General features: G+C 39.0%; 2 protein-coding genes across 2 annotated transcripts in view; both read left to right on the top strand.

Moving 5' to 3' along the window:
- The window catches only part of LOC134542951 (uncharacterized), a 647,441-nt gene that overhangs the window by 407,337 nt on the left and 222,326 nt on the right, over positions 1-17,778 (top strand). The gene's annotated exons all lie outside the window — the stretch shown is intronic.
- Positions 8,340-11,201, top strand: LOC134543032 (enhancer of split mbeta protein-like). Its single transcript, XM_063387730.1, has 2 exons — positions 8,340-8,819; positions 9,804-11,201. The coding sequence occupies exons 1-2, from the start codon at positions 8,742-8,744 to the stop codon at positions 10,377-10,379; spliced, it is 654 nt and encodes a 217-aa protein (XP_063243800.1). The 5' UTR covers positions 8,340-8,741; the 3' UTR covers positions 10,380-11,201.

Genomic DNA, 17,778 nt, shown 5'->3' with positions numbered 1-17,778 from the left:
ATCCACAACTTAGCTCACACCACAACGACGCACAACAACTGTGCTTGCTGAGACACATAAGACTCTTAAACTAAAACTAAGCACAATCAACAACTTAGAACCTGCCACAAAGACTCACAACAACCACGAACAAGAAGGAATTAAAAATAAATAATTGAAAATATACAGTCATCGTCATGAAAGACACGCACCCAGACTGAGTAGAAACAACAACAATTTTTATATTATTATATAATTTTAATGAAAGTACAGCTGACATACACTGTGTACAAAACAACTTAACTAAAACAAATTAAACCGGTGGGTGAGCACTAAGAAAGGATTTTAGAAAACTCATCCCCTAAGGGGATTAAATAGGGCATGAAAGTTTGTATGGAGTTTTGTCATTTTTGAAGTTATAAATGTGGAAATTGTTGCTCAAGCTTCAGTTTATAAATAAAAGTCAGTTGTAATACCGTTGTTGGTTATTGATCGAAATTTCCTATCGGGCACATGGCTACTAAATATATAAACGTAAAAAAATAATATTTATATTCACTTTCAATATGCTGCTAAAATTATTTTAAGTCCAGTTTTCACCTTTGGGGGACTGCTCTTGCCCCGCTGATTTTAGGAAGGCTTCCCCAGAGCTTTAATACAGTCTAGCTTCTGTACACTTTATAATTACGAGCGAAACTTTCGTTCATGAATAATGATAATGACCAGAAGAAGGCCCGCGGTATACTGCGTGCGGGTAGGCTATACTATGCTTGCTATGGCATAGAAGACCCACGCACCACAGATACGCACAATCCACAATCCATACCGGCTGCGAAAATCATTCTATGATAATTTTTTTTGAAAACAAAGAAATACGTTTGAAAAAAAATAGACTTCAAAAGCCATCCGGCTGAAGTTTCACACATTGTGTCATTCTCAGACTGAGCCAAGCATGGTCATTGTCCACATGATTAAAATAACATTTCTTGTTTCCACTTTATGGCCGTTAGCCGGAACCCTAGCTACGTGGGTAGAAGTTGTGTGTTGAGGTTGAAAATAATGGTGCAAATTAAGGTGTCGTGCCGAATATTAGAATTATTGTTGTTACAGCGCCTCCTCTTTTTTTTTCCCCACATAGACTATTTAGTAATTCACTGCTGTTTACTTAATAAAAAACGTTTTTTTACTGTAATTCCGTTTTAATTTAAAGGCTAGTAAGTGACACTGTATTTAAAAATTAATAAAAAATTTGCTGTGCAACCCGCAGTTAAAACTCACTTAGGATGACGTTATATGTACAAAAATTAATCTTTTACTTTATTATAGGTACCAAACTTCGTTCTTTTTTTGCGATTGATTAATTTGAAGTTTGTAAGTTTTTGATAAAATATATTGTGTATGATATTTTTTTTGGCATGGAATAAACATGCTTAAAACAAAATGGGTACGTGTACCTTGGAAGCTACTATACTATACTATATTGGCGTAATAAAACACTAACTTTAATTTTGCATGCAAATAATAAATACAAATAAAATAATAAAATGTCTGGAATGATATTATAAATACGGTTGGTAAAGTATAAATAAAATAAAAATTAAAAATAAATATTCTTTATTCAATATTAATATAAATACGCGTATAAATTTAATTATTTTATTTAGTAAAATAATCGAGATGAATTTTAATTAGGAATGAAAGTCTATAAATGTGCTGAATGTTTATTCTCATTTATTAAATGTAATTAATTATTAAATAATAGTGTAATAATTTATAATGCAAATTAATTATACATACGGAAATATTACTTCACAAATACTCCCATTAAAATGGCTCGGAGACTACAAAACTTTCCACAGACACTCCCTGCCAGCGATAATGGAAGCTTACAAGCAACCTCACATCGTTATACATACGGGAACATAACCTTATACATACACGTGAAAATACATTTAAAAAAGTTTATAAACACAATTTATAACACTAATATTTACAACAAATAAATGTTTTTAACAAACTGTATCAGTATTCAATATCATTCACTGAAGTATGACATTTAAAAGCCCATGCATATTTTATTTGTATGTAGCATTCTTTCATCTTGAGAAAATTTCGTTGCATAGTGCGCGCGCATCGTAGAAATAATTAACATTCATAATTTTTTTTCATAACGCGCCTAAAGAAGAATTACTTCAAAAATGTATTTTTTTTTTCCAAAAATAAATTTGCAAAATTAAGTTTACATTGCTGACACAATGAATTTTTTTAAAATATATATTCTTCCTGGTCTGTAGTTTTTTATGCTACAGCTCGTACGGTGCCCGCGCGTTTTTTTTTCTATCTTTCTTTCCAGTGCGGGGCTGGCTGCTTGTTTAGTGAGGGTAAACTAATCTGGGCCGAGGACAAATGACACCGCTGCCCTTATGATGTCAACAATTTCCGCTCGTGCGTCAGTGTGCATGGGGCAGGGGGATGAAGAGGGGCAGAGGGCAGGGCATGCTGGCGCTCACAATCGGAAGAGGGCGTGCGGGTTGGGGGGTGGGGAGGGGGGTAACGGGAGGCGGCTGCTAGGGACACATGGCGCGCCCTGCTACGTGGGAAAACACCGCAGCCCGAGAGCGTGGGAATGCAGCCGGCACGCTGCTGCCCCGATGCGCGCACGTGCGCCTGGCGCGTCCTTCTCGAGTTCCCCCCCTCCCCCTCTTACATCTTCTTCACTCTTCTCTTCTCTTTCTTTCTTTCTTTCCCCCTCTCTTCCACCGGCACGCAGCAGTAATATCACTACAAGGCGCGCGACGGGCCTCCCTCGCTCACCAAAATTTTTTTTATTCCGCGCGGACTTTAATTTCGCGTTCGCGCTCCTCACCTGGCCAGCGGTCCCTTTTCTTCGAAGGTCGCGCCCCATTGGCGAAACCTCCCACCTCTTCTCCCTCAGGAGGAAACCAGGTGCGAGCGTCTTTTTATGACGGAGATCCCCGCAAGGAGCTGCCTGGATTGGAGGGGGGAGGGAGAGAGCGAGAGAGAGAGAGAGAGAGGGAGAGAGAGAGAGAGAGGAAACTGCCGTGAAATTAAGCGGCCACCTGCCGCATTTTCCCACAGTCCGCTGTGGAGGAAGTGAGCGAGCGGCTGGCTGCCGACGCGGTGATGCGATGGTTATGGGGGAAGGAAGGGGGGGGGGGATAGCGTGTTGGACCGCGCACGTCGCCTGCGGGCACATGATGATGAGTATGAGTTGATGGTGGAAGGGGGGGGGGGGGGAGGAAGGTCTTGACGCGATCTCATTGATATGCGAGTGAGTCACCGTCCCTAGTCCTGAGGCTAGCGCGTCATGCCTCCGTGAGCGAGCACAGCCGCGGGTTTTTTTTCGCAACAGCGAAATTGTTTACTGTTGACTATAAAAACGGGAGGGGGAAGAGAGAGAGAGAGAGAGAGAGAGAGTGGACAGACAAAAGTACCGTGAGTTTTTGGTCACAGAACGCCGCTCCGGAAGTCCAACGTGACTCTACAATGGACTAGCAACGGGATAAAAAAAATAAACGAATAAAAGTATTTTTATTTTATTTTTGTCATTCGCCCTGGCGTAATTCATGCATCCCCCCCCCCCCCCTCCAACCAAACGTCACGATGGAGTGACGGGCGCTTGCGCGGGTTTTGGCCGCTCGATTTCACGCACGAGCGCTCTCGGGACCGGACTCGCTGTCGCCCGTCTCCTGTCTTGTCCTTTCACCGACGTCACCGACGTCACGGACAGCGAAAGAAAAAAACGGAAGGGGGGGGGGGGGGGGGACCAAACCACGATGTGCACCTCGAGTACTCTCCCAGCATCGTCAGGACATAAAAACCTAACATCACTATATTCAAAATCTTTGTCGGTTTTAAGTAACAGGAAACAAGCCTTATATATATATTATTTTATTTTGCATAAGCATTAAGCCGTTTTAACCTCTGAAAATGACTCTCCAAACTCTCCAGCTTAACGCCATAATTAATCGTCATCTTCACATCTGCGTTTGCGATTAGGCGCACATTTACTTTTTTCTCTAGCTGTGTTTTACTGTGTTATTCATTATGACAGTTTAAGCTTAAGACAAATTAATTTTAGTATAGCAGCAAAAAAAAAAATGAAAATAATCGTAAATGGTAGAATAGGATCTGTCACGTAAATCACTAGGTTCTTCTCCGGTAAAAAATCGTGATTAACCCGGAAGTCATTGTAGGTTGTTCTAGTCGCTGAATATTTTGTCCTTACATGCCTAGACCAAATTTAAATTACATAGTTTCCTCCTGAATATTAAGTAGATTTTGAAGAAATACTACATATTGTAGCCATTACCATGATGCGACTTAGGAAAAATGTACACACACACACACACACACACACACACACACACATATATATACCCACACACATACATTTTTATGAACACGATAACTACCATTATTCTGAACAAATCACTTTCAATTAATACAGAAAATAAAGTAATGGAAAACATAGGTCGAATTTTATAAGGGGCACAATCCGACCAAAGAAGTTAAAAAAAAGTAAAATCGCCATAACTAACTTAAAATGACACATACTATACACGAAACAGCAACGACGTTTCATCACCGTATTTCTCAAAACCTGTTCGTAATCAAGGTCATCGCAGCTTAGCTGGCAGTTAGAGGTCGTTCTTGAAAGAGAGAGAGAGAGAGCGAGAGAGAGAGAGAGAGAGATACCGATTTCCTGAATTGCAACTCGCTGTCCAACAACTCGGCAGTTATGTACTTGCCCCTACTACGAGGTAACGACATGTTCGTTCCTGCAAGCCGTACAAGCCGTATCCTTTGCCTTTAAGGGATTTTACGTGACGTAAAATATTTACCTTTTAACACTTAGTGTTGACGTTGGTCTCCTAAACAATCGTATTTAAGGCTTAGTTTCACAAACCATGTATTGTTTTCGTCACTGCTTTTATTTAAAAGCTATTTTTAGAATTCTTTTTATCTCGATTCCTCCATTGCATTTTTTGTTCTGTCACAAATATTTTCAACATACATTCACTAAGTGTAATACAGTGGGTGTAAAAAGTCGCACAATTCTTCGTAATTATTATTTATTTTTAAGGAACAAAAAACAAAACTGTAAATTTGATTTACTGGTTTGTAATTTTTTTCTTGTGGGTCTGCCTCAAGAGTCGGGTCTACACGTCTCGGCCAAGGACTCTAATGAATTGAAACAAAGAATTGAAGTCGAAATGCGTGGTATCCCAGCTGTGACGTGGCAGCGATCAATGGGTAACCTGAAAAACAGATTACAAGAATGCATACGTATACAAGGACGCCATCTGCATTATTTCCGTTGTCATAATTGATAAATATGGACTGTTGTTCCTTAAAAGGCAAGTTGTAATGGATAAATTACTGTCAATAAAATGTTGTGTTGTTGCATGTATTATTCTATTTTTATTTGTTTGCAGAAAGTTGCCGTTTTTTCGGTTTCACCTTGTGTATGTATTTTATTTCAGTGTGAATGTAAGTCATTAATTTGTTTACGGTGTATGTGGGCTCTCCGAGGCGTAACTAACGCTCATGTGTTAATTTTATTCACGCCACTGAGGCAAAGTTAAGACTGCAGTTTTTCCTAAAGCGTAACCATTACAACAAGAAACAAAAAATCATGTTACCTGTAGAGTACGGCATACTTCTGACGACAACACTGAAATTAATTACTAAACTAATAACTATAATGCAAAATTACTAAAACTTTTTAGAGAACTGTAAAAATGTAAATAATAAACACATTAAAAATGAATAACAAAATAATAATAATGATAAATAATGTTATATTCAGGTAACAACTTGAATAAACTTTAAGTATATCTGGCAACAGAGAACAAAGAAACAATCACAGTTCTGAAGCAGATATCGTGCATTGGAAAAAGAGAGTAAATGGCCCATTAAAATGCACATCGCAATCTATGTACGAGACACGCTATAGCTTGTGACCAAATGCATCTGCAGAAACTTCCGTACCCCTAGCAAAGGTCGCAAGTACACGACTTCAGTCCCCGGCATTGCTGCAGATGTGGGTGTCGAACCGTATCTAGGGACCGGGAAATAAAAATTACCTCCATGATAAAGACTCCACGATTCTTTGCATACTCGGACCAATGTCGCCTGCTCATTGGCTACTGACTCATGAGGCGTACCAACTGGGTAGCTTGTAATTGCATACTTCTCTGATCGGCCCAGAGTCCTCCAGAGATTAAACAGTGAACCAATAGCAGAAACAGTACAAAAGGTATAATCATTGGAGTTTTAGCACATGGTGAACTGAACCCGCGAACATTTCCACTCTCTAGCCGTGTGTGAGTGTGTGAGCGGTATCTGCGCCGATCTGCGAGTTGCCGGCCGACGCGGAATCCTGGCGACGCGAGCGACACGCGCGACACGGCGCGATAGCGATCTGCGATAAGCGCCCGTCCGTCACGCGCCTCGCTCCTTCCGCGAATCTGGCAACTCGCGGCAGACTGATCAACCGTCCCTTTTTATCGCGAGTTTCGTGATCGGCCGCAGAATGTCCGGTACACGGTTCTGTGCTGTGTCCTGCCCAGCCGTGTTCGTACGTGCTGCTTTTCGCTCTTTCGGGATCTTCACTGACGACGAGTTTATCAAACTGATAACGAATTAGCCTGCGAAAAAAAAAAAAAAAAAAGATACAACATTTGCTATTGCGGTTTCACTCTCTCGGAACCTTTACGCTAACAGAAATATTTTCAATGCATTAAAAATTGAAATTACTAAGTAATTATCATAGTTGAGTTCAATTCGAAACATTTTAAATTATTATTACATTATATTGGATAAATTTCGCTGTTATAACCTGTAAAAAAGAAGTATAAATTGAAGAGAAGGCAATTTTATCTTCTACAAAACTTTACCTTTCGTTTTTATGATTTGGCTACTGCGTTATATTTATATTAAAACTTGAGTAATTTTTCTCAGGAATAACAGCAGAGAAATATACAGGTGGTGAAAATAGAAACTATTTCAGTGCTATACTCCTTATCCTGCTGTTTGGTAGCTTTCACAATACTGCTATCTTACAAAATGCGATTACATGCGCTTCAGCTATTAATTAACTTGTAAAATGACTTTCCTACAATCGCAACAAAAAAAAAAAAACAGAAGAAAGAAAATGTCTATGCGCATCAAGTAGGACTTAAATAAATTAATGAAATGAACTGAGGTGGGATTTCTTTTAACAATATACCTACTTGAGCAACAGTTATTGAATTTTTTTTTAAAATTTTCATTAATTATAATAATTTTAAATTGCTAGCCAATTACTCAAAATTAAATTAATACATGAAATAAATAATAGTATGAGAGTATGGAATATTTAATTATTATTATAGCATGAATAACAAGGGCATGTACGATAATACCTTTATGTTTAGTTCGATTAGTGATAGCTTAATTCAACATACTTTTAGTATACACATATTTTTGTTTTCACACACGTCTAATACCTTTTTTACAAGTGTGGACTTAAAAGTTAATTATTTTATTAATAGTAGTTGTAGTACATAATCAATTAGTTTTTTCTTTTAAATTTAAGCTAACATTAAAGACGTATTTATACAAACAAGAGAGCACATGTGTAATTGTACAAATGAAACAATCGGAGATAGCCTATTATTGCATAGAACAAAGCCATTTGTGGGAAATCACAAACTAAAACAAAATAAAGACTGCACGTTTCAATTTTTTTTTCTGTTTGTACGTTGCAACTATATTTTTACAAGAGTTAAAAGTTTTTAAGTTTTGCTGAAAATAGTAAAAAAACTTTCTACGTCAATGTTTAACATTCACAAGAAAACAATGCTGATGATTCTAAAATATTAATTTAGATTTTTGGTGTGACGGTGGAATTAAGGTACTTTACACGCTTAAAGAAAATCACGTTTTGTTTTTAAGCACGTGCATTAGATAGTTGTGAGAGAATATTTGCATTTCTCCAACGATAATAATGCATGTTGCACAGAATTGTACATTGTTAATTTCGACGACTGCGTTTCAGTGAGTTGTTGGTTGTAGCGCGTGGACGCGACAGCGGGTTGGAACAGCGGAGCGGGCGAGGCGAGTATGTTGTAAGCGCGGCACGCCCCGGCTGTCAGGCCTACCAAGCTACGCGCGAGCGGCGATTAGAGGGACGATATGAGCGGGGTGAAGAGGGGAAGGGGGAGGAAGGGAGCAGGAGGTGGGGCGAGGGTAACGTGTCCCCTGTGGATGGTTTGGGGGGGGGGGGGGAGAGAGCTATGAGGAGGGGAGGGCCAAGGAGAGGGGAGGAGGGCCACGCGTGTCTGGGCGGGAAGCCAGGCAGCTGCGCGCGCATCGGGGCACAGGTGGCAGCGCCCGTGTGTGGGAACTGCGGGCCGGCTCGCTTTCCCACGATCGGCGGGCGGGCACGGGCCCCTCGGCGCGCACCTGGGCCCGCTATATAACCCCGCCACCGCGCCCCCCACTACGCTCATTCCGCCCGCCGACGCCGTGCCGTGCGCATCGTGTGGCTCGCGCGCCTCGCTCGGTCTGTCGTTCCCGTGCGAACCCGCTCACACGTTCAATCCGACTTGTTTCATCAGAGACGCTTCCGCTGTTTCCGAGTCGTGTGCGAATGTCCTCGTGCTTGATCATTGTTAACATTTATCAACGTTGACAATAAGTGACTTTAAGTGTTTTTTTTTTCTAATTCATTGTTACCATCGTGTGTTTTCATCATGCTTCACGACACGATGATGACTTCGGTGGACATGGAGCAGTTGCAACCGATCTCACGGACATATCAATATAGAAAGGTGAGCTTTATTTTCATTCTATACTTCAGTGATGTATTATAACTGTAACGTTAGTTTTTACGTGTTTTCATTTCAATTCGTGCTTGACGTATCTTAACGATTTTCAGTTAATTCTGTTCATTTTTGCATGTGCTGTTTAAGGGTTTGCTTTCTGAAATATTTGTTTGGTTAGGAAGTTTAATGAATACAAATTATTTACTTATGCTCGCAGCTCGCTATTATTTTGTAAATACTGTCGTTTTCTCTTTGATGATATTTACAATCTTAAGAATTTATTTACTTTGCTACAGGTTCGCGACAAAGTTGAAAACATATTTTATTTCTTATGGTCTACAGTGCTTTCCAAGGCTGGTTTATACTGAGGGGGTTATGTTAAATAAAGTTTTTTTTATTGAATTAATTTTCTACAGCCAGTAATTTCGTGGTAGTTGAACAATATTTAAACATAATACATATGTCCAGTGTTTCATCTTATAATAATCTACTATTTGCAATAAACATGTTGTTCAGCCCCGACTTCATAAGCTTATACCAGACTTGAGAGGCACCTTAAGTTCTATAGAGCTTTTGAACTTATTATGTCGTTATGAACCTGCAGCTTAAGTTTTTATATTTTGTTTTCGAAGATTAAATATATAATTAAAATTCCGCGCCAATTGTTAATTTTGATTGACTGCTATGCCGTTTTGTGGATTGAAATTTAAAGTGAAATTTATTTAAATATTCTCAAAATAAACTGTTACTTTAATTTACTCAGAAAGTTTCATGAATTTATTTACGTTTCAATAGATAAGCTTTGCCTGAATTTGAATCTTAACTAAATATTTTTTTTTAAAATTCTATCTCTTCACAATTAAGTTAATTTATTAAATTTTATCGCATCGTTTTAATAATCGATGCGGAGAAATAAAAGTTGGTTGGTTGCGTGGAAGGAATAGTGTCGCGAGCGGCCGTGCTGACGTGGCGTGTGCTCGTTGTCCCCAGGTGATGAAGCCCATGCTGGAGCGCAAGCGACGCGCGCGCATCAACCGCTGCCTGGACGAGCTGAAGGAGCTGATGGTGGTGGCGCTGCAGTCGGAGGGCGAGAACGTCAGCAAGCTGGAGAAGGCCGACATCCTCGAGCTGACCGTCAGGCACCTGCACAAGCTGCGGCGCCAGAGGCGTCTGTCGGCGAGCCCGGTGGCCGACGCGGACCGCTTCCGCGCCGGCTTCACCCACTGCGCCGCCGAGGTGTCGCGCTGCCTGGCCGCCACGCCCGGGGTCGACGTGCGGCTGGGGACCAAGCTGATGACGCACCTGGGACACCGCCTCAACGACATGGACAAGACCCGGCCGCTGAGCGTGCAGGTCGCCGCCCCCGCCGCCGCCCCCAACACGCCCCCGGGCTCGCCCGCCGCATCCAGCTGCAGCAGCGGCGGCGAGGAGGACTCCGACTCCAGCGAGGACGGCTGCTACGCCATGCCGCTCACGCCCTCGTCGACGGCGTCGTGCGGCCTGCTCAAGGTGGCGGAGGTATCGCCCGCCCGCAAGGCCCCCGAGCCCGTGTGGCGGCCGTGGTGAGGCCTCCCCGCGTTGCTCGCCAGCACGAGAATCTCACTGACGTCTTTCAACAGTGCGCGACGCTACATCTGCAAGACTGACGACTACTTAACTTGACTGAACTCGGGTGATCGGCCCTAATACCTATGTATTCAAACAGCTCCTGATTAATTAGCCATAGTGTGAACAATGCTCAAAAGCTGCAATACTTCATTCAGGACTAAGATCTCAAGTTTTTGTTTTATAAAAACTAAATCGTAGTGCCTTAACCTGGTGCATAGCTTTAATTATCTTCAGTGTTTAAATACTGTTTGTTAAGAGTAATGTGGTGTATAAATATTTATTCCAGTTTGAAAGTAGCTTTAGTCCAAAATGTTTTTTAAGCAGCATGATAGCTGCTGTTGTGATATGTGTGTACCTGTGATATTTGTTAACAAATGCATTGATGACTTGTGTTGTATTTAAAGTGCATAAATTTGTTCTCTAAATTGAAAAGAAATTGAGAGATGAATGATAAGCATGTCTGTGATTTGATATCAATACAAATGTTTTAAGAAATTTGTGTTTTTTAATTTAAAATGCAGTTTATTCTATTGATCACATAGGGTAAAGTACTTCATTATAGTTAGCTCCCATTTATTTTAAGGTAATTGATTAAACATATTGAAAAGTTTTTATAATTTTAAATATATTATGAGGAATCTTAGTCTATGTGTTGCAACAGTTTAAACTGCATAAGTAAACCAAATCCACATTTTTTTTTGAAAGTGAAAACAATTAAGATTTAAATTATGAGTACTTCATGTACTTCACTAAGCATCAGAAAAGATAATGAAAAAAAAACCTTTAACATTGTTTACCAAAGTAATTTGGTAAGTGAACTGTAATTCTCATATTTTGTAATATTAATGGATAATTTGCTGAAAATAATCAATTTAACAATGAGAAAACTCAGTACTTTTAAAACTTAGTAATTTATAGTATCTCCACTAAAATGTTATTATAATATTGCTAGTTTTAACAAAAAAAATTTGAAATTGAGAGAAATAATAACTTTCTATTGAAACATTCATCACATTTTACTTACCATCAAAAATAGTAGTTATTAGAAAAATCACAAATGGCTACACCTGTATATCTTGGTAACATACCTTATCTAACCTAATTAGACTGCTCAAAATATCAAATTAAACTATGCCTAAATGAAAATTTTTTTTTATTGAGTTTTCACATGTAGGAAGCTCTTTGAAACATGGTTCAGAAATACACGTTCAGCCTCAAGCTCTTAAGGCATGGGGAAGAAAAGAAATTTTTTTATTTTTATTTTGCTGGAACAAAAACATGGTTCAGAAGCATATGTTCAAGCTTCATCTGCGAGGCATATGGGAGAAACGAAATTATTACATTATTGCTTTTGCTGGTATATACATGCAATAGGCTGTGTATAGTCTTATGAACTATAAAGATAAACCATGATACAATAGTAACATTACTAGGTATAAATATCACTTAGAGTATTGCAGTGGAATTCATTGACTTACATGACTATAAGTATGCTAACTAGTTTATGTTGCTTTAAAATTAGTAAAAAAATCTTCCAATTTTGAGGTAACAGCAAAATGCGTATCAAATAGCATCAGATGGCACAGAAGTGCTTTAAAATGTTTCGCTCCTGGTTTACTTGTATTTAAATATCCTAACTGCCCTTATTTTTTTTCAAAGTAGGCAGATCAAATATTTTTGAGTGTAGACACTTGTGATTCAGATGGTAAGGAAGTTGAGAACATTTACAAATGATGGATTAAGAATATGTTTTGGCTACTTGCGAAAATAGTAGTGATGGGTTTAAATAACAAATTTTCTGGAATTCCAAAGAGTTCTTCCAATCTATTTCTTAAATTTGAATCTAGGTTGCAAGGGTTGCAAATACAATAATGCACAAGAAATTCAGAATATTAAATATTGTACTGAAGAGTTCAAACTTTTTAATCTTTGTTTCACAGATATTCCAGCACCAATACATAATTATAATTTTATTTAAATAATAACATGTCAAACAATTTATTAGGGGAATAGTAATAGGATAGAAATGAAGAAACCAATAGTCGTAGTAAACTTCAGACTTGACTGTGTTGAATTTTTAATTTACTACTTTTCCTCCAATATGTATTTTTGTATCTTTTTCCTTAATGGTAGGTACCTACTGGAGATAGAGGGTTTGAGGATTATACTATTATTTACATGTTCACAAACAACCTCAGAGTATTGTAACTTATGGTTATTACAAAAGTTTCATTGATAGCTACTTTAGGAATGAATAATTTAGTCCTTTATAATTAAACAATGCCAATGATAAAATTTCTGAATTACTTCTTTCAGAGTAGGTAAGTGTCATTTGCCCCCATGTGGGCCTGTGTGTGGGGCAGAAACTACGTATCGGCACTGCAACACTTTTTCTCGTTAAAACTCACTGTACTAAAGTTAAACTCCGTCGTTAACTCATTTTTCATGACAATTGCAAAGTCTTTCGCACCTTAGTACACCCATGATATTACACTAAGATTATCTGTTGCAAATATTTATGGCAGAACAAAAAAATGCAAGGGAGGTAACTTAAAAGAAATAGCCCTTGTAATAAAAAAAAAAAGCACATGAGACCGAGCCTTAAATGTAAAAATTGGTGTACGAAAAGAGCACATTAAGTTAGTTAGTGCAATACAGAGGTAGTACAGTATTGGAATTTCTAGTAATTAAGGCTGGGCTTCATCTGCCATGATATTAGGTTATTTCATTTTTCATTTCTCTAATTTTTATCTAGGATAATTTATACTTATGTAACATTCCATATCCAGGGCCATAGAGAGAAACCAAGGGCACAGGGGCAAATAATGTTGTCATCCCCCCCCCCCCCCCCCCAATAACTTAATGTACAACTTTTAAAACTTCCACAGTTAAAAAAAAAAATCTAAAATCTTAAAAATGTTACTATGGCTATAACTCTAAATGTAATCTGCAACGTAGCAGGCAGTGGCGGATCTATGATTTTGGTTTGGGAGGGGCTTGACCCAGCTGAGGCTAGGCTTTATCAAGGCAAACACTAAAACAATAGTGGACCCAGATGCTACTGGTAGCAGGTTTCCTATGAATACTATAAACAATCCCGAAACTCAAAAGGCCCCCCCCCCCCCCCCCTCAAGAGTTTAAGGATCAGTTCAATAGCTATGTACATATTCTGTTCTGTTATGTCCCCGTCCATGTTCTGTAGCAAATTTCGTTGTCAAATATAGGAATGTTACTTGCAAAAAGTCAGGAAAATATTCATAACTAAAACCTTTGTGAATATTTGCATCATGGTCACTCAATAGTAGTTCATTTCGTGGTTTTCCACAGCTTGCTTCTATAATCACAATTAGGGCTGACCCAGCTTCAAATTATATGAGGGTTGATTTGTGAGGGGTGGGGGGAAGAGATGACCGAAGTGTTTTGCTCAATGGGAAGTCAAGAAATTTTAAAAAGTAATAAATTACCCCTTATAGTATCATGTTTTCTGACATCTTGAAAAGTAATTTTTTAAGTGAAAATTCTTTGCTGAGGGGGTAACAATTTTCGAGCGTTAAGAAAATTCAGATCACATGAGGGGAAATATGTGTGGTGGGGGAACTGGGAGAGGAGGGGAATAGTTACGTATGTGGTGGGGGAATTGGTAGAGGCAGGAGACGGCAGGGAACGGTAGAAATGATGCAGCATACTTGTGCTCTTGCTCTCTTGCGCACTTTCATGCGCGCGTTTGTTTCTTGGGGGTGGACGTTGCGCTATCCCCACTCCGGGGCCGTTGGCGCAGTCGGTGATCGCTGGAGCAGCCTTGAGCGGGCTCCACGTGGCGGCGTGCGGCTCATGTTGAGCCCCGCCATGCTGCAGGGATAGGGACCCGCCTGCGCCTGACGCCACCCCGACTTTAAGGAGTATGGGCAGAGGGCAACACGAGGTTTAAGCTTATTGTAGTGCACCATGCAACGGGCCATATTTAAAAGAAAATATTGTTCTTTCATGTATGTATTATAAATTTGATTACTTGTGTCAATCAGTATTGTTAAACAATGTTATGTATTATTAACTGTGTAACTAAATATTTCTGCTGGTATAATGCTTTTCATGCTTTAGTTTGACATAGATAATTATTTGTCACAAATTATTATTTGATTAACTAAATCACACACTGTATTATAGTTACGAGCCCACGAGTGTATAAATATATTAAGTTCAGCTAAGAGGCGTGAATATTTCTCGATCTTAGTGTAGCTGTGGGTGACTGTGGCTCAACAAAGTAGCATTGAGCTAGGTCTTATTCTTATGCCATGTTGTCACTTTCACATGCCAGATACCTACCTCAGACGACACATGTCCATTTGAACAATTAGTTAAGCTGCATAAACTACCTAATTGTAGGCAAACTTCAAGTTTTAAGAATTATTTAAAATTCAAGTTTGTTTTAAATATGTGAAAAAAAATTTAGTACATTTTTTTTATTCAAGAATCTACAATTTATTTATTAGTATGGAAGAGTTATTTCATATGAGATCATACCTGCGTCCTTACTATTCTCAATTATTATATCTTTTCTATTAAAAAAAATATATTAGTAATTTATCTCTATCTATAACTAATAAGCAAGAAGTTTCACTTCTGTTGCATATGGACTCCAGGCACACATTTTTTTGAAATGTCTTCAGTTATTTTTAGTTATGGGAGTTATGAGGCAGGACGGGTGTAAAATGGCCTCCATTGCCCCTCCCATAGTTTCACCACTGATCCCATTTTAAAAATATATCTACATTAAAAAATATACAATAAGCTGAAAACCAACAATTCAATATGACTGGTGAAACCAAGCTGTTACTACTCTAGCAGGGACGGCCCCTAACGCTGTTGAACGACTATCGGGGTCCCATGGCAGCCCCTTTATATTTTACCAGTTCATCTATTTTTCTGTGAAAAATATGGAGATTTATGGGAAAAGGAAGAATTAAATTTTCATTAGCATGTATTTTAAATAACCTTTCTATTTTGAATTAAATAACCTTCAAAGATTTTATACACTCATATAATGAAGCAATTTCATCAGAATTTGATTGTTTGCATTTATAAAACTAGGTTTGTCAGGAAAGAATATATATATATTACTTAAGATAAATTAGTAAAACCACCATTGAAATTTAAGTTCTGAATTGGCTTAAGAAAAGATTGTTTTAAAGATATTACTTTTCCAATTTTTTTGGGAAGGGACCCCCAAACAGCCTTTTACTCTGCAGGTTATTCCAAAAGCCCCGGCTCTTCTCCAAAATAGAAGAACCTTGCAAAAGTAAATGGTCTGGGGACCTGCAAACCCTAGGACCACCAATGTGTTACAGAATGTTTTTGTTTTGATAGCTTGATTAGGTGTTTGTAAAAACTGTTATCCAAGTAGGTATCAATATTACATTTTTGTGGTTCTGTATACTAGCCAAAAAATTAAAATTAATTTCATCACGTTAATGTTTAGGATACTTTTTCTTAAATCTGACATCTCTGACCTCGAAGCTGATCTAGAGCACAGGCTGCTGCTTTGAGATGCACAAATTTGCATATGCTGAGTGCACACTCATCAGTTTAATTTTAATTATTACAAAAATACATTGTCATTTGGGTAATTTCTTCAAAGCACATGAAAGAAGACAAATGTACTTAATAGTTATCCCATGTGAGTTGGTCGCCCGGCAAGAGGTCGCTGTAGAGCCAGTGCGCCGCACCCCTAAATGTAATTAAATATATCATTGTAAATTATTTTTATTGTTTCCCGAGTGCGACGTGACGGCAGACCGGCCCGGAGGGTTTTTATGTACTTTCATTTAGAGTTGTGCATTTAAATATAAGGACGCTTCCGGAAATTCGCGAAGCACACCGAAGGAAACCGAAGCCAGACACTATTTAAATATATCCATTAATAATTGTAATTTTTATTATCCTTATTAATATTCAGTAAGTGTCATGTGATTATTAATTAAGAGTGTTTATCCCGTTTACTTTAATAACCCAGGGCACGCAGTCTTACAAATGTTAACGGTAATTGTGTTTGGCGCGAAGGATGCCATGTTTCCTGCCACAAGCCTTGTTTCACCCCAGTCTCCTCCTTCAGCCAGCCGAGAGTGGACGTCTCTGCAGACACCCCGAGGATATCACTATTGCATAACTGATAAGTAGCTCTGTAAACTTAATTGATTCACACCGCTTTCTTTTTCATCCTTGGGGCCTCTCTCAGTCGGTGGGGGCTGTTTATTAATTCGTGTTATACTCTCAGGAGTTTTTTTAACATCTCTCTCCACGTAAAAGCTTGGGGCGACCACGTGTCTGGTCCGCCTCCTCAACTTATACCAATTCGTGCCTCGGGCGTTTCAACCATGTAAAGGGAGGAGTGTAGAAGGACGTGTAAAGTATTAATAAATCCAACTGAACGAGTCACGTGTCTTTTGTGTTTGGGTGACACGTGCGTCCTTACTCCAGTCAGCGGCGTGTGGGACGCCTTAAGAGCCCACTGCGGATAGGGAGGAGCGTGCCCGACGCTGAGAGCGGGCTCGGTATAGGAACAGGTGTTAACATTCGAGGTCAGGAGGGCTAATATCTCGCCTCACACGAGCCACGTAACGCCCTGAATAAGAGTCTCTAGTCGGGTCCACGTGCCCACTCACGTGGTGGCGCCCACTATCTCCGCAACTAGTGCAGAACGTAACACTGATAGGGCCTCAGAATGTACGCACATTAGGTGGTTTTGTAGTTATTTAGTTGCAAGGTTTTTTAGGATACAGCAAAGTAAAATTGCTGGATTTTTTCTTGCTGAAGGGTTGTGAGCAAATTTTACAAAACACTAAATATCTGCTTAGATTATGAATATGCTGTAGTTTCCTGTTAAACTGGTATTTACACCCCCCTCCTCCTGAAGATGGACCCCTTAATTTTCTTCACAAAGAAAAGAAACACACATATAGGTTTAATCAGTATGTGGTTCAATAATTTTATCTCGTGATTGGGCTGTTCCTCAGTAAAAATAAAGTTAAGATTTATGATTTTTATCATAACATGAATATTGTGAGTTTGGGCACCTCAGAATATATATTTTTAATCAGATTTCCTTAAACGCCACTTACCTATTTGTATGTGCTCGAGATTAAACTAAAAATTTTTTTGAGTGCCTAGTGTTTCAGAAAAACACTAGCTAAAGGAGCAATTTGGGTTAGCACTATAGATTTTTCATGAAAATGTCAGGATAAAATCATAAGTGTTTTGTACTAATATGTAATTTAATTATCAAACTCTTTAATATGATGGTTATATGACCTGTAGACGTGTGGACTGTTACTCGCCGCTGTATGCCGGATGGGCCAGCTTC

This window comes from Bacillus rossius (genome assembly GCF_032445375.1).
Source record: "Bacillus rossius redtenbacheri isolate Brsri chromosome 9 unlocalized genomic scaffold, Brsri_v3 Brsri_v3_scf9_2, whole genome shotgun sequence".
In the NCBI taxonomy this organism is placed as follows: Eukaryota; Metazoa; Arthropoda; class Insecta; order Phasmatodea; family Bacillidae; genus Bacillus; species Bacillus rossius.
This window is presented reverse-complemented; position numbering and strand designations above follow the sequence as displayed.

What these genes read in the sequence shown, in the direction of transcription:
- LOC134543032 (XM_063387730.1), top strand. Translation starts at nt 8,742, where the DNA reads ATGCTTCACGACACGATGATGACTTCGGTGGACATGGAGCAGTTGCAA. An exon ending in GGACATATCAATATAGAAAG is followed by an intron (nt 8,820 to 9,803) that starts GTGAGCTTTATT and finishes CGTTGTCCCCAG; the next exon opens with GTGATGAAGCCCATGCTGGA.